This window comes from Macaca thibetana, chromosome 1 (assembly GCF_024542745.1).
Source record: "Macaca thibetana thibetana isolate TM-01 chromosome 1, ASM2454274v1, whole genome shotgun sequence".
Taxonomy (NCBI): Eukaryota; Metazoa; Chordata; class Mammalia; order Primates; family Cercopithecidae; genus Macaca; species Macaca thibetana.
In genome coordinates, this window is record NC_065578.1 from 70,251,657 (window position 1) to 70,275,817 (window position 24,161).

General features: G+C 40.7%; 1 protein-coding gene across 3 annotated transcripts in view; it reads right to left on the reverse strand.

The window, feature by feature from the left end:
• PTGER3 (prostaglandin E receptor 3) overlaps window positions 1-22,787 on the reverse strand; it is a 203,774-nt gene extending 180,987 nt beyond the window's left edge. For all 3 annotated transcript variants that reach the window (XM_050804760.1, XM_050804739.1, XM_050804749.1), the window contains exon 1: window positions 21,652-22,787. In XM_050804760.1, coding sequence (XP_050660717.1) covers window positions 21,652-22,548 — 897 coding nt within the window. In that variant the 5' untranslated portion in view covers window positions 22,549-22,787. The remainder of the gene's footprint in view (window positions 1-21,651) is intronic.
• Window positions 22,788-24,161: the final 1,374 nt, after the last annotated feature.

Consider the following 24,161-nt stretch of genomic DNA (forward strand, 5'->3'; position numbering starts at 1 on the left):
TAATGGACTATAAGCACATCTTCTTATCACTCATGATTTTAAGTGGAACGTTCTGGTGTTCAGATGACAGCCAGTAGTAACCCTGAGGCTGGTAAGTTGGGGTTATAGAATGAAAGGAGAACCAAGTATTTAAAATAAAATATATTGAATCTATAAGAAGATATTTTATTAACTATTTATCTAATAACATTTATTTAAAAATATAGCCCAAGAAAAAAAAGAAGATATTATGCATATTAACACAGTCTTTAATGAGGATACCATTAAATTTTTAATACTTAGTGTCAAAAGTCCTTTTATTACTGTAAAAGTGTTATATATGATTCTAGCACTGCTTGCTTATAGAAGTTTTACCCAAAAATATAAGACCATATCTTATACTTAACATCTGAAGAATAATAATAACAAAACAGCAACTAATGCTTATATTATACTTACTATAAGAGACTATGCATATCGGTGAGGTGAGTGGGTTGCAGGAATGTCTTCAATGCTGCTACTTGGTAGCCCCAAGAGGAGAGAAAGTCACCAGAAATATTTGGTTGCAACTTTTTCCCTTCACAGGAGTCAAGCAGCAAAATTGTGGGTGAAGCCCAGTTAACATGGCTCTCTTTGGAAAGGTTGAGGCATTGAAGGCCAAACTTCCTGTCATGATTAGGAAATCACAGACTGTTCTTAATGTTACAGAAAAAGCAATGCTATTGTGTGACACTTTCAGCTCCTCGAGTTGTGAATCTGGCATTGAGTGATTAATCAGCTCTTGCTTATATTATAATAAATATTTAAAATATCCCTCAGAATCTGAGATAACACATCAGTAACAGTTTCATTTAGCACTTGCAAAATTCCCTGCCAGAGTTAGGCTTGTACTCAGTATTGGCATCAGGAACTTCCTAACATTATATTCATTCATTTTCCTTTTCCCAACACAAAACACACCCCTGGCTAAATTTACCAGCTTTCTTTACAGCTAACTCTCGTCCTGTTGACTGTAAATGGGGACTGAGTAATACTCACAGTCCCTGACTTATATAAGTGCTATGTAAGTACTACTTGCTGTTTTGCTATTATTTGGATGTTATGTATTACAAACGGAAGCAACACATAGGTGGCAGCTGAAAACCAGCAAGTGCCATGCGACATTCATATTACTCATTGTAAACTTTAGTTTCCAAAACTTATGAAAAAAATGTTTCTTTTCTTTTTCAGGAAATCAGACTTTAAAATCTAACTGAAATAATGGTTAGCACTTACAATTTTATACCAGGTTTGAAGGAAGTTTGAATAAGACACAATTTGTATTGTATGCGATGCAGGAAAATGGAAAACTATAATGTGTTCATCTTCTATGTTTACCCCCTTACGCTGCTTTTGTCTCATCTATTGATTTATTTGGATTAATACTGTATTATTACTAATATTATATTATTTAGATTAATACTATATTATTATTTACTTTGCTGTTGGACTTTGGTCATGGACATGGCTGGTGGACATGGCTTCAAAAATATGTTACTATTATAATGTTTCTAAGAATAAATTAGATAGATGGTAAAAATGGACCCCCACCTTTTATTATTAATATCCCAATTTTGGATAACTTTTTCTCTATATTCTGGGTTGGTCCAACAGCAAAGTAAATAATAACAAGAAGGAAGCAAATATGAGGAAGAAATCTGTTCCTACCATGACTCAAATGCTTAACTCTATGAGAATCACAGGCTCCCAAGCTCCTATAAAAAGATAAACAGATCCCAACTCCATTGACTCCCTCTGTCCTTAACGTGTGAGCCCAATGAAAGCAATTCTTACTGCACTACTTGCCTTTCTAGGGAAGATCTTAAACAAGCAATAATAAAACAGTTCCTACAACTATCATAGGGAAAATGCTTTTGGTGAATTCACCTACAATCCTATATTTGATGTAAGTTTCTTTTGTTATTATTTTTTTTAAGAGACCGGGTTTCACTGTCACCCAGGCTGGAGTGTAGTAACACCATCATAATTTACTCACTGTAGCCTCAAAATCCTGGGCTCAAGGGTTCCTCCCTAGTAGCTAGGACTACAGGCATGTGCCACCAAGCCAGGTTAATTTTTTTCTTTTTAAATTTTTGTAGAGACAGGCATCTCCCTACATTGCTCAGGCTGGTCTTGAACTCCTAGCCTCAAGTGATTCTCCTGCCTTGGCCTCCCAAAGCACTGGAATTAAAAACAAAAGATTTTATGCCACTTCACCAAGCCAAAGTAGATATTTTCAAGAATAGTTTTGCAGGAACTGGCAAATAGATCTATTGAGACTTGGAACTATCCGGTTCCCCATCCCATTTAACCAGAACAGCTCTGTTTTCATCTATTTCTCTAAAAAGACGTATTGATATAGTTCCCCCGGTTAGAACAATTGGAAAATCTTCAGTCTAACGCAGCACTATCCAAAAGAAATGTATTCAAGCCACAAATCTGCAGCACATGTATGCTTTTGCATTTTCTAGTAGCCAGATTTATTTTAAAAGTAAAAAGAAACATTTTGAATTTTAATTTATCCGATATATCTGAAATGTTACATCAGCATGTAGTGAATATAAAAATTATTAATGCAATATTTTACATTTTACCTTTTGTATTTAATCTTAAAACTCTGCTGTGTAGTTTACATTTAAAGTATCTCAATTTGTATTAATCACATTTTAAGAGGCAAATAACCATATGAGGCTAGTGGCTACTATGCTGTATAGATGAAACTTCAGTGCTTTATTCTTTTTGAGGGTTTCCCACCTTCATTCTGTCAATTCAACTGCATAGGTATCATCAGTGCAGCGTCCACTATTGGTCACTTACTCAGCGTCCATTCTTCCATCTCCCCTGCTCATCGACATAGTTATTTTCATTGAATCCTATGTGCTTCAGGGCTGACCCCATCCCTAGCTACAGGAATGTGCCAGGGTTAGGGATGATCATGTGACCCCATACTAGCTAATGAGATCCAACAGTTTCCTCATTTTTAAAAGAAAGTAATAGAAAAACACAGTTTCTCTCTCCTGCTAGAAGTTAACCAGGAAGCACGTACTGGCATCTCTACTACCACTTGCAGAGAACAAGCCATAGGATGAGGCCAATATTGTACTGCGAAAGAGAGATGGGGCAAACCTTGGTCCTAGACGACGATGCTGAGCTCTGGGATTAACCAACTCTGAAGGCTGCCCTAACTTTGAATTTGTTATGTGTTTTTTTTTTTTTCCCAAACCACTATATTATATCATCTTCAATAATGACTGAGGGCAACATGAATATAGTGAGACTCCTGAGCATCTTTTGCAGTATTATGTTTTTTCCTTTGTTTTTTATTTTTTACTATGTTTCCCTATTGTTGCTGAAATTCCTCATGTTTAATTGTTATCCCCAGGGCACCTTTCCAAATATCTGTTTCATTTTTTCCGTCTTCAAACACCAGGCATTAGAGCAACTGTTTTCTTGTGCTTCTTCCCATTGCTTCCAATTAACTTCTCTCTTCCATTATAAAAACAATGTTGTCTCTCTTATAATTGTCTACCCTAAAGGTATGTTTAAATCTTCCCTAGAATTTTTATTACTAACAACAAAGTGGAAACAATAAAAGAATGAAGAAAAACGTGTACTATTATCTTAAATACTAACAAATTTTACTGTATTAATAGTACCCATGATTCATTAGATTCAAGTTGGATTAATGGCTTTAGAATGAAAAAGATTTGAGTTTGATTCACTCAACACTATTTATCATCTGTGGCCTTAAAGCTAGTTGCGTACTCAGCTAGTGAAAAAGTAAAATAAAAAATATAAAAAAACAGGAATTAATGTCACTTACATTTCAAGATTTATGTGAAGATTAAAAAGCATCTAATATATGTAAGACTTTTAAAGCTAGGATTCATACCTTGATCTTCTTATTCCTAATCTAGTGTCCTTTTCACTTAATTACACTTCCCTTCTTCATTCATTCCACAATCATTTATTGAGTGATTGCTTTGGGACAGGAAGATTTATTGACAAGGCAAGATCTCTGCTTTTAAGCAGTTTATAATTTAAACTGAATCAGACAAATAGATATTAACAAGAGGGAGGCCATAAAGCTTAGTGGCTAATTACATAGGCAATAAAATCAGGCAGATCTGGATTTGACCCCAGGAAAGTTACTTAACATCTCAAAACCAGTTTCCTATCTGAAAACGAAGATGACAGGATCTCCTCAAGTTGTCATCAATAGAACAAAATGAAATTATATCTGTGAAATACAATGAGCATGAATTATAAAATAAGCATTTGTCTGTTGAGGCCAATCATCCTCATTGTCATAATTATAACTGTGCATAATTAAGTGTAAAGGTATGCACAGGCACTATGGAGTAAAGAGGAAGGGCATTTAAATCAGTTTCTATGGCCGGGTGTGGTGGCTCACACCTGTAATCCCAGTAGTTTGGGAGGCCTGGGTGGGAAGATCACTTGAGGTCAGGAGTTCTAGACCAGCCTGGCCAACATGGTGAAACCCCATCTGTACTAAACATACAAAAATTAGCTGGGTGTGGTGGCACACGCCTGTAATCCCAGCTGCTCTGGAGGCTGAAGCAGGAGAATCACCTGAACCTGGGAGATGGAGGTTGCACTGAGCCGAGATCACGCCACTGCACTCCAGCCTGGGTGACAGAGTGAGACTCCATCTCAAATAAATAATAATAATAATAATAAAAAAATAAATAAATAAGTAAATAAGTTTCTAGGTTCAGAGGAACTCCTGTCTCCCAAAACAGCAGATACTTTGTAGGTATTTGAGACAAAGTCCATATTTCTGAGTGTGAAATTGAGTGAATCATTATAAGAGTTACAAACTGATTTTTATCACTGAAGGTAAGGATGCTGAGGTAGGGATGGAAAAAATGGTACGGTGGTGAATGCGGCCGAATCCAAGATCTTGAGGACTAAGGAATCTGAAGCCTTTTAATCTGGGTGAGAGGCTACTATAGTAACATGCCTGAATTCCATGTTAGAGAGTCACCGTGGTCACACTGAGGTTCTCTAAGGCTCTTTCTCTTTTCCATAATTACAAGGAAAAAAAGATGAAAGCAGGTTTGCAAGAATCCCAATTGCACTGGATCATACTGGAGGCTTTAGAGCTGTCAAAACAAAGTTTCTAATTTTGACTGTGGTCAAACACTTTCCCACCAAGCAAGAAGAACTCAATATACAGTTTTATTTGTTTTATAAATAGTTTAGTGAAAAGAATAATATATGTGACTTGTACTAGCTGAAAAATGTTTGCCTAGTAAAACTTTATCACTGAATGTGAATGCTGTAAGCCTAAAAGACACACAGAAGTAAATAAAATTGATGCCACACCTTTACAAAAAACACCTCCTAAATTGCAGGTATCATGGTGAATGGAATCATTTAACAAGTTACTGTCAGACAAGTGAAAGCTCCTGTCACCTTCTACAGGGATTTTCAGAATATGTTCCCTAGATACTCAAGCTTCTGCAAAGGTCAATCAGTTGATGAATCAATAGATATTCTACAGGAAATCATCACCATAATTATATGACCCGGATCATTTCTGTGATTTTTTTTTATTATTCTCAATCCATCTGTTCTCTTTTGTACAATATTTTCAATAAAATGACTTGAAAATATTTTTATAAACTAATAAGAAAGAGAAAAACAATGTGACACATAGCATTATAGCATAAAAAAGCCTAAGATCTACCCATTACTAGGAATATGATTAGGGAAAGTTATCAAATCTTTTCTGTCTTATCATTTGCAACTGAAACATGGGAATGAAAAGTAACAAACTCAAAAATTGTTGTGAAGGTTAAATTAGATAATATATGGAAAGGGTAATTGTCAAATATGTACCTGCACATAATAGGCATTCAGTAAATAGAAGTCCTTTTATTTTTTGTGGCTCTCTTCACTTTGCGCTCCACCAGTCTCACTGCTACCCCAATTTCCCAACAGATACGTGGCAAGAAAACACACACACACACATGCACACACACACGTGCACACACGTGCACATGTGAACACGGCTTCAAAAATATGTTACTGTTATAAAGTTTCTAAGAATAAATTAGATAGATGGTAAAAATGAACCTCCACCTTTTATTATTAATATCCCAGTTTTGGATAACCGTTTCTTTGTATTCTGGGTGGGAGAGAAATCCCAGCACATATGTCAAAAACCAAGTGCTGGAGGTGCCTGACTCTTCATCCTTTGTTATAACATGGGGGTAAATAACCCAAGCTAGAGCAGTCAGGCTGGCAATAGAAGTTTGAATTTTACAAGCATAACACAAAGAAGAAGGGGGTTTTTAGACATTGGATTCATCACAGTGGCATGCAGCAAACATTTTTCCAGCAGGACTTTGGCTGTGCGGCCTGAAGTTCATCATCAAGAACATCCTGGGTCCTGCCTGTTTTCCAAAGCTGACCTGCCAGCTTTCTCTGGACTCTGTGAGCTCCCGAAATCCTTCTACATAGGCCCTTTGCACTTGGAGTCACAGCTGGTTGTCTGCAACCCAGAACCACGTCTAAGGAAGAGGGTAGAATTCTGAAGTCAGAAGACATTCCATGCTTCCTGATATTGATCTGTAGCAAAATTTAATCAGAAATAGATGCTAGAGAAAAGAATTTCAAAATGTTCCCTAATGGCTTTTATAGAGCAAAAGCTAGTATTAAGAAATTTACTTTTGGATCCAGGCAAATCCCTAGTCTATTCTTGGAGAAAATTACTACCATTAAATAAATTCAAAAGTCTGCCGCCCAGCATGTTGGCCGTTAGCACAGCTACTGATTTATAAAGAAAAAGCTGGCTGCCAGATTAACATAAAACCCAGACCACAGCTCATCCTTTATGGAAAAATCAAGAAAGAACTTCTTTTTTCTTCTCTAGTCATCTCCCTATGGTGTTAATGGAGTATTTGTGAGATTTTCATCTTATAATGACACCTCTCATTATACTCTTACTTCTGGACAATTCTCTGAGCCTGAATCTTTCCTCATAGCTTAGAAAACTCATACTAGTCTTTGAAAATGGAACTTTGTCATCTATGACTGTTTCTCGTATTTATAAAACAAAACAATAGAAAAAAATCAATGATGTCTAAACAGTGCTTCATGATGACGTATTCAGTAAAATATTGTATTATTATTAAAGCAAAATTAAAATCTCACATGTAGACCGCAAATATAAACTTCTTAACTTGAAGCTTTGAAAAAAAGAACACAAGGCCTAGCCAAGGAGCTGCAAAGCTATGGCTTAGGCTGGTTCCTTAGGAGCAGAACCTTGAAGTGGGGATTGTGATACACAGCAAGAAGCTGAAGTTAGCGGCTCAGAAAGAGACAGTCCTGGCTTCAATCTTCTATAAGCCCGCCTCCACTCTTCATGCTCCTGCAGTTTACGTGAATCAAGCAACTCCCCCTACCTGTTTATTTTTATGTATTTTTTTATTTGCGTAAGCTAGTTTGCACTAGTTTTCAGTCATTTGCAGCCAAACAATCCTGATTTTAAAAGTAGGGAGTATTAACTTGAGAACTGCTCTCCGTGTAGGAGAAAAAGAGGCCAACAATAACCAGAGCCCATTTAAAAAGAACAACGACAGCAGAAAGTTTCTTCTGAGACCTAGCCTGGAAATCAGCATGCTACAGGTCTTCTGGGGATCATGATTCTTATGACATTCTATTATTTTATAAGCAAACTTTGCTAACTTCTGTGTCTCTATGTGACTGTTCTGATTCACATCTCAGAAAAATGGAAATAACATCTATTAGATCAAATTTACCTCCAAATTCTGTCCCTTCCTAGTTTTGTAAGCTTAGAGCAGTCACTTCCTTCTTGGGGAGCCAAATGGAAAGCCATATGTAGATAGCTGGCCACCTCAAAACCAAAGGCTCGGAGAGGAAGAGAGAGGTTCCATGCCTTGTCAGAGTCATAGGACAGGGATTAGAGAAATTTCAAAATGTCTGGTAAACTCTGTCTCCAAAACGCTATGTGAATATGTGCACTTCTCCACTCCAATCCCAGTTGTCACCGCCTCTTACCTGGATGACTTCAACAGCCTTTTACCTGGTTTCCCTGCTCCCACTCATACCTTTCTGCAATCCAGCTCCACACAGCTGCCAGAAGGATGCTTCTGGTTTTATTCTGGCACACTGCTTCCTTTCCTTCATGGTATTTATCACAATCACCAGACTTCTAGTTTATTTATTGCCTCTCTCCTTCCACTAGAATGCTAATTCCCTAAGAGCATGAAACTAGCCTAATTTACTGCTATATTTCCGGCACCTAGAACTGTGGCTGACACATTGTATGGGCTCAATAAACAAATGTTGATTGCATACATGGATAAATGAATACTGAATGGTTCTCAGCTTTGTTTCTTTATTGAAAATTAAAGATGGAAAATGCTGCTGCTTTTTTTTTTTTTTTTTTTTGAGTCAATTTCAAGTTTCTCCAGGCAATCATTTTAAAGACAACACATTCCTTGAGGACAAGGGTCACATCATTGTGGCACTACCTCACACGCAATCAGTATTCAGTAAGTGTCTCCTAAATAAATTATAAATCCTGGCTCCTCCCTCTGCCACGGTCAAGGTAATTTTTTGTTATTTTTCTGCCTATAAGCTTAGTAGATTTCCTCATTACCTAATAATATAATGCTGCATTAGTAATACCTCTCTGTGTAACTAGCATTAGGTATAGTATTTTTATATTTAAAAATTTTTAAAAACTTTAAAAATGAAAGATGTCTTTAAGTAAATTTAGTATTGTTCTGATGTGTCTGTATCCGGATTCATCTGGCCAACATTTTGATAGGATTTGTTTTTTGTTTTTTTGTTTTTTTTTTTTTTTGAGACGGAGTCTCGCTCTGTCGCCCAGGCTGGAGTGCAGTGGCCAGATCTCAGCTCACTGCAAGCTCCGCCTCCCGAGTTCCCGCCATTCTCCTGCCTCAGCCTCCCGAGTAGCTGGGACTACAGGCGCCCGCCACCTCGCCCGGCTAGTTTTTTGTGTTTTTTAGTAGAGACGGGGTTTCACCGTGTTAGCCAGGATGGTCTCGATCTCCTGACCTCGTGATCCACCCGTCTCGGCCTCCCAAAGTGCTGGGATTACAGGCTTGAGCCACCGCGCCCGGCCGATAGGATTTCTTTGTAATTTGGTGGAGGTAATATTAGTTTTATCTTATTTTATTTTGAGTGAGAAGAATGTTATTTTAAAACTCATTTATGTGAGTCACCATATTAATAACTACAAAACAATGATTTATACTAGCAGGGAAGACATTGTAGAAACCCAGAATTATTTTTTAGGAATATGGTCATAATTCTGAAGTGGAATATGGGAATCTTTTCTTAAAAATTCCCAACATGTGTATGCTTTCTTGTTCCTAAGTCCAACTGTTAAGTTTTTTAAACCTAATATTTTAATCTAACATTTTTATCGCTAAATTTTCTTTTAAAGTGTTCCTTTTGTCATTTATTGATTTTCCTGGATTTGACATAACAGGTATTTTATAAGATGACATATATGCTATTTTCTGTTCACATAAATTGAAGTAGCTAAGTCCCTTTATGTCTGCCATATTTACTAACGTACCTGGCACAAAATGCACCAGAATCTAGAGCAGTCCTTTTATATAAATGAACATGAGTTTACATTGCTAATATAATTGTTGATCCACTTAAAACTTGTGCAATAAAGTATGTATGCAGTTACTGAGTTGTCAGCAAAAAATTTAACCTCTTTGTGATAAAACATAATAATAAAATAAAAATGAATTTAGTATTGTTCTAACTAATCCAAGAGCTAGTATTAGCACCGAAGGGTGGAAGCAAAAGGGAGGACAGATTCTGACTCACTCAATATAAGGGAAATGAATTTTTCTAATAGAAAGAACAGTTCAAGTTGAATTGGGGTATTCTAAGGCATCATGGCATGGAGGAAACATGGACAAATGAATTCTAAATGGTTCTCAGCTTTGTTTCTTTATTGAAAATTTATTGGCCTTTCAGTCCCAGCCTGTCCACTTAATAGCTCTGCTACCTTGACCAAATCACTCAATTCCTCTCAGTTTTAGTTTTTGTCATTATCAATAACTTTGGCGACAAAAATGCCTATCTCATAGGGTTATTGCAAGAAATTTTTTAAAAACTATGTGTGAGAAAGAGCCTGGCACAATCTTGGCTCTAAGAAAATTCCTAGAGCTCTTGAAAAGTAAAAAATTTCCTTTTATTAAGGGTGTTCAACAAAGCATAAACAAAGCTGAAACAATTTCACTAAGAATATTCCAGAAAGATATCAAATATTAGATGAGTTGTTTACCTAAATGGGCTTTGTGAATTCAGGTTTTAAAATTCACACTCTCTTATTTTACAAATATAGAACAGTATAGAAAATCAATACAACTTGCCCAAAATGAAATACGAATTCTCATTCCTAATCTTAAGCAACCTACTTAGGTGTTTCTCCCTTTCCCTTCGGTCTCTATTTGACTGTATCTATAGTTCTTGACATTCTCAAAGGTACTTCTACAAAAACAGATCTGCTTACCATTCCCAGCACATCCTGTTCAATGTTTTCTGTGGTGCATTTGCACAGACTCACAGATTCTAGGCCAAGCTACTTCCCACTCCTCTTTTAAAGCAACATTTAAGGAAGAAAGTTTTTCTTTATATTAATGTCTCTACATCTCCGTCTGTCCTCAGTACTCGAGGGCTCTGATGCTCTACCCATCTAATCCATTAGGCAACCTTAAGTGGTCTCCTTAAAACATAAAGCAGACCAAATCATTCGCCTATTGCTTTCAGTTGTTTTTCATTGTACTTGTGGTAGAAATCTAAACTCCCAAACAAAAATGTCAAGGTTTTGAATTATCTGGCCCTGCCTCCCTCCCTAACCGGCCTTGCAGGCAATCTCTTTTCTACCCACTCTAATCCATCCATCTGGCCGCCTTTCAGTTCCTCCAATGCTTCCAGTATATTCCTACACTGACGCCTTCACATACTGCTCTTTCTTCCTTGAAGTCTTATCTTGTAAGACTCATCATCAGTGACCTTTTTCCCAGAGATGCCCTCCCTAACCCCAATGCACCAATAGATCTTTGACACTCTCCCAAAACATCTTTCTCTTGCCTCCATAAAGTGCTCATTTTTGATGTATAAAAAGGTATGCCAGCATCCATCTGCACTTCTCTGGTCAAGTGGGCAGAGCAAATGACATTGGAGCAGAAGTTTCAGAAGAATTACTTATTTTGGTAAATTTAGAATCATTAGCTTCACATAGTGGAAATTGTGTGGTATGACAAAGGAAAACCCACACAACACTCTGTGGTATAGACTCTGCCGGTCACTTGGGAAGAGGTAGACAGTGCTTCAGGGGCCCAGGACCTTCTGTGAAAGAGGAGACTAAGAAACTGAACCTCTTCTCTCAAGATTTGAAGCTAAGAAACTTGGAGCAGAGTGGATTTGGCCACATTAACTACAGGGAAAAGACATAAAAGCCTTCAAAGCAAACTTATTGAATGGGAAAAACTGGGTGTTGTGGTGCACACCTAATAGTACAACTACTCAGAGGCTGAGGCTGGAGGATCACTTGAGCCAAGTAGTTCAAGGCTGCATTGAGCTATGATCACACCGCTGTACTACAGCCTGGGCAACAGAGCAAGACCCTATCTCAAAATAAAATAAATTAATTAAAAATAAAAAATAAAAGAAAGGGAAAGACACATTTGTCAGGAGATAATCTGAGTACCAGCCAGAGCCTAATGACCCAAGAGGTAAGGCTGATTCTAGAGCAGCATGTGGCCTGAGGTCAGCAGCCCTTTGAGTCCATGTACTCGCTCTAGCAGTGTTTGTGCTCTGGAGAACTGCAGCTGAGCATTACGGCTGGAGTCATAGGTGTGAATTAATGTGCTCCCTAATTATGGAGTCCAAGCACAGACCCAGTACATTTGGGGCCAAGCATGTTCCATTAGGGCCATCATGCTGCAGTGGACCAGCACTGTCCTGCCCACATGAGGCCAATCTCATGTGTGGTAGTAAGGGCAACCACAGTAAGACCCATCAGACTAGTTAAATTTGCTTATTGGAATGACTGATTATCTACTGCCTGTCTACCTTAATAGACTGGAAGCTACATGAAGGAAGACAGCATTCCATTTGGTTTACCCTCGAGGCTACCACCTAGAGCTGCACAGATTGCCTACTGCTCAACTCCAAAGATTGTCATTATCTTACAATATAACGTGAATAGCACTCTCTTGAGCAACGTAACTATTTAACCTGTATAGCTAAATGAATCAGTGCTGGCCACCACCACATTGCCAGAGTGATGAGAGTGGCAGGCACATAACAAGCTCTCAATAAATATTTATAGACTCATTGGATAAAAGAATGTGTGATCTATTTTGTCCATTTGCATACATTTCTCTGCTTCTTCCTAATAAGTCTTTAGGTATTTCCCCCCAAATATCTGAAATAGTATGTCCAATAGGGACCATTTAATCTACTTAGAGCTACAGGAAGTGAGAACTGAAAGGAAGATTAGAGTCGTTAATCGTTTTATCTTACCGATTAGAAAAGGGAAGTCCGGCAAGATAAAGTGACTTAGATCACATGGCAAGGCCATGACCAGATCCGGGTCTCTCGCCATCTAGTGCCTTGTTCTCTCTGTGGCACTCACTTGCTTCTTTAATAACTTTCTTCTGTTCTTCATATGAAGCAGAGAGGAGTCCTCACAAGTCAGGGGTCACTTAATCACTGATGCTACTCTGTGGCTGAGGAGCTGGCTGCTGAGGCATTCTTCTATTTGGGGAAATACGCAAGTGTGTGATCTGCCAGAAGCTCTGACCCAAATAAGGTTGTTGGTAGCAGGACATTTCCAGTGAAATTTCATACATCAAACAGTAATCAGTGCTCCACTTCACTGTCTTGTGAATTTCTTAGAATGAATCTAATCTTTTACAATCATTCTTTCATCTTTTTCAACATTAATCACATACTTCTTTTTTCCAAATTTTTATGAATCACAACAGCAGCATATTCTCAATCATAGAAAATGACATTTATAATGTATTCAGAAAGAGAGACAAAAAGATATACAAATCAAATTTACTTTCAGGATATAACAAAACTTAGTGGAAAGTATATGTTTTAAATTACACTTAATATTTGGGGACCAATTATTGCTTGAAATAAATAGGCTTCCAGTTCCAACATGGCCTTTTGTTTTTGTATTACCAAGAGTTTTTACACAGTAACGGTATTTGGTGGAGAATTTATCTTTTATTTATAATGCACAACTTTCGCCTAAATTAGTAGGTGTTTCCTTTTTTCTAATATAAAGTGGGAATACTCAAGCCTCTTTCATTTCTGCTACAATTTTTCATTTTAGATTGATGATCCTTCAAATATCTATCATAAAATCAGTTCACTAAAATAATATTTGCATTTTAAGTAAGCACCCACATGAGTCACTGAAATGTCCTCCTGAAAAATGTCGTCCCAGAGAATATCTTGGAAGGCCGCTGGATAGGAAAATAACATATTGTGCTATTTGCAGGCTGCAAATAATATTAATGTGTTGTCAGGACCTGGTCAAACTGTGTGAAGCAGTTTACAACTCTATGATTCACACACTTTGGTCTGATTTAAGACTTGCGTAAATTCAATTCTGGGCTGTCAGTCAGCAGCAGAGGATCTGTTCAGCCCCAACATTTCTAACTGCCTGTGAAAAGATGAAGACAACTGAGGGAGAGACTCTCTCAAGAAATTTGCAGAATGACTTAATCCTAGACAACAGTTAGATGCACAATTAGTTCAACTCAAGATTCCGTAGAACAGGTCTGTGCACATATAGGATAACAGGAAGAAGACCCTGACTGGAAAGAGCTCACACGGGAGGCTGTGGGTGCTAGCAAGACCCACATTTAACTCCAACACAGAGGAGTGACTGTTCAGGTGGGGAGGGGAACTGCTCACTGCAGATGAGTCCTCCCTTTCTCAGGGCCACAGAGCAGAAAAGAGCATTCCAGACCTGTGACAGAGGTCTTCAGGACACAAGGTACTAACTCCTCCCTCGGGTGTAAGGGAAAGGGGAAATGGGATCAGTGTGTTTTGGAGTTAGAGAGCTAACTAGAAGCTGTAAAAGGGAATAGATTACAGGGCTGAGAGAATGCAGAGGAGAGATGGTGGCAGGGGAAGGGAAGGAGGGATGAATTACAATACCTCATAAAAATTTAGGCACCCTGTAATCCCAGCACTTTGGGAGGCTGAGGCGGGCAGATCACGAGGTCAGGAGATCAAGACCATCCTGGCTGACACGGTAAACCCTGTCTCTACTGAAAATACAAAAAAAGTAGCCAGGCATGGTGGCGGGCGCCTGTAGTCCCAGTTACTCAGGAGGCTGAGGCAGGAGAATGGAATGAACCCGGGAGGCAGAGCTTGCAGTGAGCCGAGATCGCGCCACTGCATTCCAGCCTGGGGGACAGAGTGAGACTCTGTCTCAAAAACAAACAAACAAAAAAAGTTAGGCACACTTGGTTTACCATTTTTCTTTCTTTCTGTTTTTGAAAGTTGCATTCTCTACCACATGTTTTTCCCAGTGAACTCTAACTAATCAAGCTGTGAAACACTACTTGCCTCTTTTCTCCAGTTTGCTAGGAGAAAGGTCTATCTCAACACAACAGTCAATATTACTATCCAGCAAAACATCACAGTGGTATTCCTCATATGGAAGGAATATTCCCAGCTTGCTAAAAGGACTCAGTAATAAAGTATTTTCATAGTAGTGTATACTACCCCATTATTTTCACATATGTTAATCTTGTTGGTTTTCATTCTAATGCTGTGAAATGAGCTGGGTAGGCATTTTTATTTCAAGAGAAAGAAAGAAAGAGAGAGCGAAAGAGAGAGAGAGAAAGAAAGAAAGAAAAAAAAAGAAAGAAAGAAAGAAAGAAAGAGAGAGAGAGAGAGAGAAAGGAAGGAAGGAAGGAAGGAAGGAAGGAAGGAAGGAAGGAAGGAAAAGAGAGAGAGAGGGGAGGGGAGGGAAGGCGAGGGGAGGAGAGGGGGAGAAAGGGAGGGAGGGAGGGAGGAAGGAAGGCAGGAAGGCAGGAAGGCAGGAAGGAAGGAAGGAAGGAAGGAAGGAAGGAAGGAAGGAAGGAAAAAAGAAAGAAAGAGAGAGAGAGAGAGAGAGAAAGAGAGAGAGAAAGAGGAAGGGAGGGGAGGGGAGGGTTCATGAAAGTATCAAGTGAATTGTCTAAGGCCAAAAACTAATTGCTTATCTACATGGGGCCAGACCCTGTCTTCTGATTTGGTTGCTGAAGTATTCAGTCAAGGCCCGTGCAGTGCCTGTAATGCCACAGCACTTTGGGAGGCAGAGGCGGGCGGATCATAGGAGGACAGGAGTTTGAGACCAAACTGCCCAACATGGTGAAATCCTGTCTCTAGTAAAAAAATACAAAAATTAGCTGGGCAAGTGGTGGCACACACCTATAATCCCGGCTACTCAGGAGGCTGAGGCACAAGAATCACTTGAACCCAGGAGACAGAAGTTGCAGTGAGCCTGAGATCGTGCCAATGCACTCCAGCCTGGGCAACAGCAAGACTCTGTCTCAAAAGAAAAATAAATGTATTCAGTCAATAAGCACATATTGGGCAGACCTTATGTGGCAAGTAATTATGATAGTTTCTAGGGAAAAAATAATGTGCAAGACAGACACTATACTTGACCTTGGCAGAACTAAAAGAACAGAAAGATAATAAACCAATGTCTCCAATGAAGTGTGACTCAGACTGTGACAGGGAAATGCGGGGTATCATGAGATCAAAATGTCAGGGCACCCAACCATGGCCTAGAGAGGATGAAGGAAGGCTTCGCTAGAAAATGGCTTCTAACTTGAGATCTTAGCCAATCCAAGAGAGGTGGGTGCTTGGCAGATATTGCTGAATGGTTGAGGGGTAAAGTGGCAATGAAAAATGGAGAAAGAAGTGTTCTGTGTAAAGAGAGCATGGTGCAGGAATTCACAGAGAAATTCCACGTTGTATGTATCTCAGTCATATGCCGTCCAACTGTCATTTCTGTATAAGAATCAATTACAGATGTTCCTCAACTTACAACAGGGTTACATCTGGGTAAACTCATTGTCAGTTGAAAATGTTGTAAGTTAAATATATTGTAAGGTCAAAGATGCATTTAATATGTTTAATACACCTAACCTACTGAACATCATAGCTTAGCCTTGCCTACCTTAAACATGCTCAGAACACTTACATTAGCCTACAAGTGGGCAAAATCATCTGGCAACACAGTCCACTGTAGAGTATTGGTTGCTTACCTTGTGTTTGCCTGGCTGACTGGGACCTGTGCATTCATCACCAAAAAGTATCATACTGCATATCACTAGCCCGATAAAAGATCGACATTCCAAATTCCAAGTATAGTTTCTACTGAATGTGCATTCCTTTCACACCATCATGAGGTTGAAAAATCGTAGGTCAGAGACTGTACTATGTTTACAGTAAAATGTTGCCATAAACTTAGGGGACAAGATATAAGAGGAACCCCCCTCCAAAATTAGGCTCCTTCATTGGTTACCATCTTTATGAAAGTTGGAATTTTCTAGGGAAAAGGAAGACTTGAGAGATTGTCTATGGCTTCTCAAGAAGCACAGCTGGCAGGAGTTGAAATACAAACTTCCATCCTATCTTTTTGTAAAGCAATTGGAAAAAATGGGAGAGTAAGGATTTGACATGTTACAGTTGTAGATCTTAGCATTGAGAGGCATGAATGAGATAAATGTGGAACACTGGCAGGTTGCAAAAGTGTTACACAGATGTAAAGAGTTTTAGGGGGGACTTCCCTGCATTTCTTTACTGCAATGCAAGGGCAGAACTAAAAACTGAAACTTAGCACCCAGTATCCCTCACCTACCACCCCTCTGCACCCTCAGATGAATCATAGTCTGTTACAGATGCCTGTAACATATTCCTGAGCGTTAGTCCCAGAAAACTAAACCTGTGGAAACTTTTATATTTTAGTTGCTGACCTTCACAGCTTGTTCAAAAGAGAAGGGTCAGTGACTCACAATTATATTACAACTTCAGACCACGTGAATTTCTTCAAAGGTGATGGCTTAAGAAGTGTTTAATTCTTGGCTCTTTCTAATAAACTCAAAAGAGTGAAGTCCTCATCTTGTCATTCAGGGACTAACCACCTAAATTTGTTTTCTTGAACATTTTTAAAAACGTAATTCCCATTGATCTAGTGTGCACCCTTTGTTCTCATTGGGCTGGGTTTGCGGACACAGTTGGTCTCAGTCATGAAGTCATGAAGTCAGGTTATGCCAATTCACCTCTTCCTGGAAATCTCCTCTGGCAAATTCAGACTGACTTTTTTTCTGAGAGCCAAAGGCATTAATTACATCTTGTCTTGGATTAGGGTTCTTTAAATATTTCACTCATAAATGTGTAAATTCTGCTTTTCTGAACAGATTATAATATAATCAGTTTTACAATCATAGAATATTTTGTTGACCTTCACACCTTTTTCTTTTTTTTTTTTTTTTTTTTTTTGAGACGGAGTCTTACTCTGTCGCCCAGGCTGGAGTGCAGTGGCCGGATCTCAGCTCCGCCTCCCGGGTTTACGCCATTCTCCTGCCTCAGCCTCCCGAGTAGCTGGGACTACAGGCGCCCACCACCTCGCCCGGCTAGTTTTTTGTATTTTTCAGTAGAGACGGGGTTTCACTGTGTTAGCCAGGATGGTCTCGATTTCCTGACCTTGTGATCCTCCCGTCTCGGCCTCCCAAAGTGCTGGGATTACAGGCTTGAGCCACCGCGCCCGGCCCACACACCTTTTTCAAAAGAGAAAAACTGTAGAATATTTTTCCTATAATGTGGATTCATAGGTTTAATCACTTTCTCTGAAACAACATCCTGAATATGGCAGAAAGTTAGTGGCAGAAGAGATTAGCAATTGAATAATACTTTTATATGCTACAAAACAACATTTCTGAAAATAATTCACCATACATATCTACCACATGTGGCATATTAAAGGCAAATTTCACTTGTCAAAATATATCAGTGATTCTTAACTAAAACAAAAAAAATCTTCTTGAACTGAAAATCTCTGTTTGTATTTGTGGATACTGAGCAGGGAATTCACCGGTTCAAGATTAAAGGCAAAAGTTTCTAAGGCTGCTTTTATCCAGTTCCAAGATTGATGATGAGAAACTGTTGCTCATACCTCACTTTTCACAATGTTCATAGCTGGCTTTATATTTACTGTTTTTGAGATAGCTTACAGTATTAGCCACATTCTACCTGTTTGGGAGTGCCAAGTTATAAAAGTACAAAATGTACTCACAGCTTCCTTTGAACAAAATCCTAAGGTTATTCCCATTTCTGGAAATTTAGCTATCATGTCAAACAACTGAGCTATGGTGAGCATCATTCATAAAATATAAAACAATAATGATAAAAGTCAAATAGATTGCATTGCTGAATCAACTGGCTGATTGCAACAGAATGACAATGTGATGTCTTCAATAACCAGTAACTAAAAACTGTAGATCATCTATCATGGTGACATCGTTTTCCACTGTACTCTCTTAATTTCACATTTTATATTGTATTTTGCAAAGTTTCTGAGAAAAAGAAAAAGGAAACAAAGCTTTTATTTAAGGATACATAAGCCTCTATTTAAGTATTTATGTAGTGGGAACTTGTAGCAGTTGGGACATTTTCTTATTATGGTATTTCTGTCCTACCAAGTTTTCCTGCAGGAACAACTGAATATTTGTTATAGTCATGATCCAGGATATACTCAGCGTCCTTTCAAGTAAGAAGTTTGGACAATTAGAACAGTATCCTATACCCAACTTAACATATGCTAACAGGAAATCTATACTATACCTATAGTTAGAAAAAACAGTGTTAATCTCATTTAAACACTAATATGCTGAAAATTCAATCCACTAAATTCTAGTGTTTTCGTTCTTACAATTCTCTATTAAGAAAGCAGCTTTGTCAGTTTCTTTTCTTTGAAATAATTCCAACTTTGTACAGTAAATCTTTTTGAAGATATTTGGAGATTTTTTTTTTTTTTTTTGAGATGGAGTCTTGCTCTGTCACCCGTGCTGGAATGCAGTGGCTCGATCTCGGCTCACGGCAACCTCTGTCTCCCCAGCTTAAGTAATTCTCCTGCCTCAGCCTCCTGAGTAACTGGGATTACAGGCGCATGCCACTATGCCCTGCTAATTTTTGCATTTTTAGTAGAGGCGGGGTTTGGCCATGTTGGCCAGGATGGTCTTGAACTGCTGACCTCAAATGATCCAGCCACCTCGGCCTCCCAAAGTGCTGGGATTACAGGCATGAGCCACCGCACCCAGCTGATGGAACCATTTTCTTTTAAAAGTTCCAATTTCTCCTAGGCTGGGCACAGTGGCTCATGCCTGTAATCCCAGCACTTTGGGTGGCTGAGGCGGGTGGATCACCTCAGGTCAGGAGTTCGAGACCAGCCTGGCCAACATGGTGAAACCCTATCTCTACTAAAAATACAAAAATTAGCCGGGTGTGGTGGTGGGCACCTGTAATCCCAGTGACTCCAGAGGCTAAGGCAGGAGAATCATTTGCACCTGGGAGGTGGAGGCTGCAGAGAGCTGAGATGTCACCACTGCACTCCAGTCTGGGTGACAGAGCGAGACTCTGTGTCCAAAAATAGAAAAAAAAAAAATCTCCTTTTTGATATGATCACATGTTGAATTTATTTTGTTTAATGTTTGTATAATTGAATTAATAAAGTGTGCAGTAAAATGCTATAAATCAATTAGTATTATCCGAATGAAAATAAATTGAAATTAAGTAAGACTAGTTTCAAATACAGTCTTTCTTGAAAGAGTGAGTTTGGCCATCCTAAATTACAGTTTTCAAGATTGACCTACTTTCTTTCTGAGGCCACCATACTCATGGTACTAGAATTAAAGTGTCTACATCAAAACCACACTACATGGTTTCTCTTTGACTTAAAAACAAAATACACAAACAGTAAATTATAAGTCTGATTAACTGTGTGGGTATTTTGTTCAATTGATTTAACTGCATTTTTTCCCCTAGGATATAAATCATGTGATACAGCAAACTCAACGATGTGGGGCTCAAATGACACTTGTGAAAAATTCAGATACCTTTTTGTCTTTAAAGTTATATTAATTACCACACTTTAGTAAAGTGTTTACTATTTAGAACTCTTTCTTCCTTCCTAGTTGGCCTCCTGTACACCCCATTCCTGAGTCATAAAAGTAAATACTGTATATCTAAAACTGGTGCTGGTTTTGATAAGCCATAGTGATGACACCAGCCTGAGTTCCAACTCCTGGAATAAAGAACTGTGACCATACAGCGACTTGTAGGCAGTTAGGTCTCAACATAACTCTCCTTGTCCCCTCATGTCACTGATTTGGAGCTAAGGTTTGTGCTCCAATCTACCAAACCAGGTGAAAGAAATTACATTTCTATTTTCAAATGCAAGGGATTTAAAAGTATATATGGCACACAAAAAAGTCAATGTACTTTATGCCTAATGCCACTGAACTGTACACACAATAATGGTTATAATACTGAATTGTATGTAATATATTTTACCACAACTAGGAAAAAAAAAAAACTGTATTCACATGTTTCAAAGGTTTTTCACAATTGTGTAATACATATAGTTGGTTATACCTTTGTGACAGTGAGCAAATGGCTCTTTCTGCAACATCTATTAGCCCAGACTCCCCAGGGCCTAAGTAAGCATCCATTCTTCAAGAATAAGTAAACAGCACGTACACATGGACATTTCTAGCTAAAAGTAACACAGACAAAAAACCTCAAAAATATCATGTAAGGTCAAGTGTTGGACAAAGAGCCTTTGCAAACATCCCTTGCTCCTTTGCATTGCTCTGGTGTGAGGAGCTAGGACATGGGAAACCTCTACCTCTTCTCTCAGGATTAGCAAACCCTGCTTGATTGCTACAAGGGTAAGTAAATGCTGGCCTGCTGGGTTTCCGGATCCCACTGACTATGGTTCAGGCACTCCTAGAGAGCCAAGCACCATGCCGAAGGGCTGAGGAGGAAACTCGCATCTTTCGTTCTCCTACATCATCAAAAATAAACCTTGAAGGCTGCTCATACGTCGCAGGAGGGCTGTGACTGTCTGGGGTTGCAGACTGAAAATCTCATTAACGTGAGAGAGGTATTTGAAATAAGGAAAACCCTCACAGTATCAGGCTGCAGTTATCATAGCCATTCTGCTCTTAATGCACCCAGGACAAACCTCTATCTCTGCATATGTGTCATTTCAGTGACATATCCTATCTCCTCCCCGACTAGAATGTGAACAGCCCTGTGATCTCTATGTGCTCATAACCAGCGCGTAATGCGAATCCTGGCTCTTCGAAGGCGCTCAGCTAAGTGAGGAGCTCAACTCTGAAGCTGTAACCAAGACGGCGCGGATAGGAGGAGAGGACACTCCAGCGCTCTGCGGTTGCAAACACACCCCTGCAGGTGCTGCCACTTAGCACTTAGAAAAGCCTTACGTTCCCGCTTACTCGCACACACATCCTGACTTTCCCCAACCCTGGAACTACCTACCAGTAGCGGAGACCAGCAGACTGACAGCACGCACATGATCCCCATGAGCTGAATGGCCGTCTCGGTCGTGATGCGGCCCCACTGGGCACTGGACTGAGATGCCGTGGCCTTGGCCCGGCAGCGGGACACCAGGGCCTTAATGGTGGCCAGGTTGCAGGCAAAGGTGACTGTCAGCGCCAAGAGCCCCAGGAAGGCAAAGGCAGAGGCGAAGAAAAGGTTGCCCCAGTTATGCGAAGAGCTAGTCCCGTTGCCCCCTCGCCCGGTGCTGATGAAGCACCACGTCCCGGGCCACTGGACGGTGTACTGGCCCACGCCCAGCACCGGCAGCAGGGCGAAGGCGAGCACGGCCAGCCACACGCCGAGTAGCACAGCGCGGGTGGCACGCGTCTTCATGTGGCTCGCGTACCAGTGCGGCGCCCTGATGGCCAGCGCCCGCTCGACGGCCATGGCGCTGGCGATGAACAGCGAGGAAAGCCCGAAAACAGTCATGGTCAGTCCGAAGAAGGTGCAGAGCCGCCCCGACGGGTCGAGCTGCTCCCAACGCTGCTTGGACAGGTACACGACGATGACCACCGGGGTGGTGAGAAGCTGCCCGACCAGGTCGGTGAGCGCCAGCCAGCCGATGCACAGCAGGAACGACTTCTTGCGCTTGCTCTCCCGGCGCCGGTAGCTGCGCGACACTAGCAGCATGGCCAGTGCGTTGCCCACGAAACCGGTGAGCAGCATGGTGATCGGGAAGGCTACGGACACCGATCCGCAATCCTCGCCGGATCCTGGAGGGCGCGTGAGGTTGCCCCGCGCCTCGGCGGAACGCTCGGGCGCCCACATGCCTGTGTAGGAGTGATTGAGGCGGGTGCAGAAGGGGGCACCCCCTCCGTAGCCCCGGGTCTCCTTCATGTTGGCTTCGAGGTGAGGAGGGGATAGCGTCCAGAGAGCCGCAGCGGGAGGGGGCAGACGCGGCGCGGGCGGCGGCGGAGGTCGGCGGCTACCGCGGCTGTGGCTGGGCTGCCCTCCATGGTGCGGGGCGCAGCCGCCGCCCTATGCCGCTACTGGGACCGCGGCCGCGGCGGCGCCAGGGCTCACTGGCCCGGGAGGCAGCCGCGCCTTCCTCTCCGGGAAACCTCTGGCTCCGAGGCGCGCCGAGGTGCCGAGTCCCCTCTATAAGGCCAAGGGGGCGGGGCGCCCGTGGGTGTGGACAGAACCGAGGTGGGAGGAGGGTGCAAAGCAACTGAGCGCCTCTCTTGGCTGTTGCCTATCCTGATCGCCTGAGTTGGGAAACCCCAGACCGGCTCCTCTGAAACGCCTCTGGGCCGAACCCAGAGCCCACTGGGCGCCTCCTCCAGTTCTCCGCCAGAGTGTCAGTAGGCTGCAAGCAGCTAATAAGTCGCACCGGGCTTGCGGACCCCAGTCAAGCTGCCGAGGCGCACCTGAGCGCTCGCTCGCCAGCTTCTTCAACCACAAACGCTCCTGCAGGGACGGGATCCTTGTCCTGAAGTCCTTTAGTAACTCCGGTAAAGTGAAAATCGGCTGTCTTTAAGCAATCCCCACAAGCCTTTGCATAGCTGATCGTTAACTTTTTTCCTTTCTGCTTTGAGACTCTAGAGTGATTATAAAAAGGCCAAGGTGTCCTGTCCCCTGGGGTGCCGCTGAAAACTATAAAATTACTAGACAGTGCCTGCAGACTTAAGGGAGTAGACACAGGAAAACAAATACATCGGATGGTTGAATTCCAAGACCAATAAATCCCAACCACTACCCCTCGCCTAATCCTGCCCGCTCCCCTCCCCACCACTCAACAAATAAGTCAGCTATGGCAAAAGTGGCTACAGGAAGGTGGCATCAATTTGCGTATCTGAGGTAGTGAAATCAGCTGCTACCAGCCTATGAGAGTGAGAGGGGAGCAGAGGAGAAAGGTATTCCTCACAAAGCCTCCAACCATCCTTCTTATCTTCATACAATAAGAACTAGAAAAGGTATTTAGATGTTAGGAAGGCCTTAATCTATATGGAAACTTTGCCTTTGAAATAATAAACATTGAATGAAAATAGGCATACTTGCTTGCCTCGTAACATCTTTCAGTAAGCCAATATTTTGTGTATTTCTCACAAACATTTCTCATTTTATCACAGAAATCCTCCAAGGTACTATTGCTATTACTATTCCCCTTAAAGGTGGGGTAACTGAGGCCCCATGAAGTTAAAGAATGTTCCTGAAGTCTCTCAGCAATTCTCAAGTCCCATCTTATTTGAAGCATGTACTCCTGACAGGGGTCCCATAACTGCTCTCAGCAGATGAATATTAACAGTGAGGTCATTTCCCCCTAATCTTGGGAAAGTCTTGTGTTTTTTGTTTTGTTTTTTGCCTTTTCACACTGGCTAAGAAATGAAAAGATTTTTAAAAATAATTGCAAAGTTCATTTTTCCTCATATGTAAGAAATTAGACTTAATCGTATAGCACTATAAAGACCATTATTCTGATTGACACAGATCGACTTTCAGAACAAGCCCAA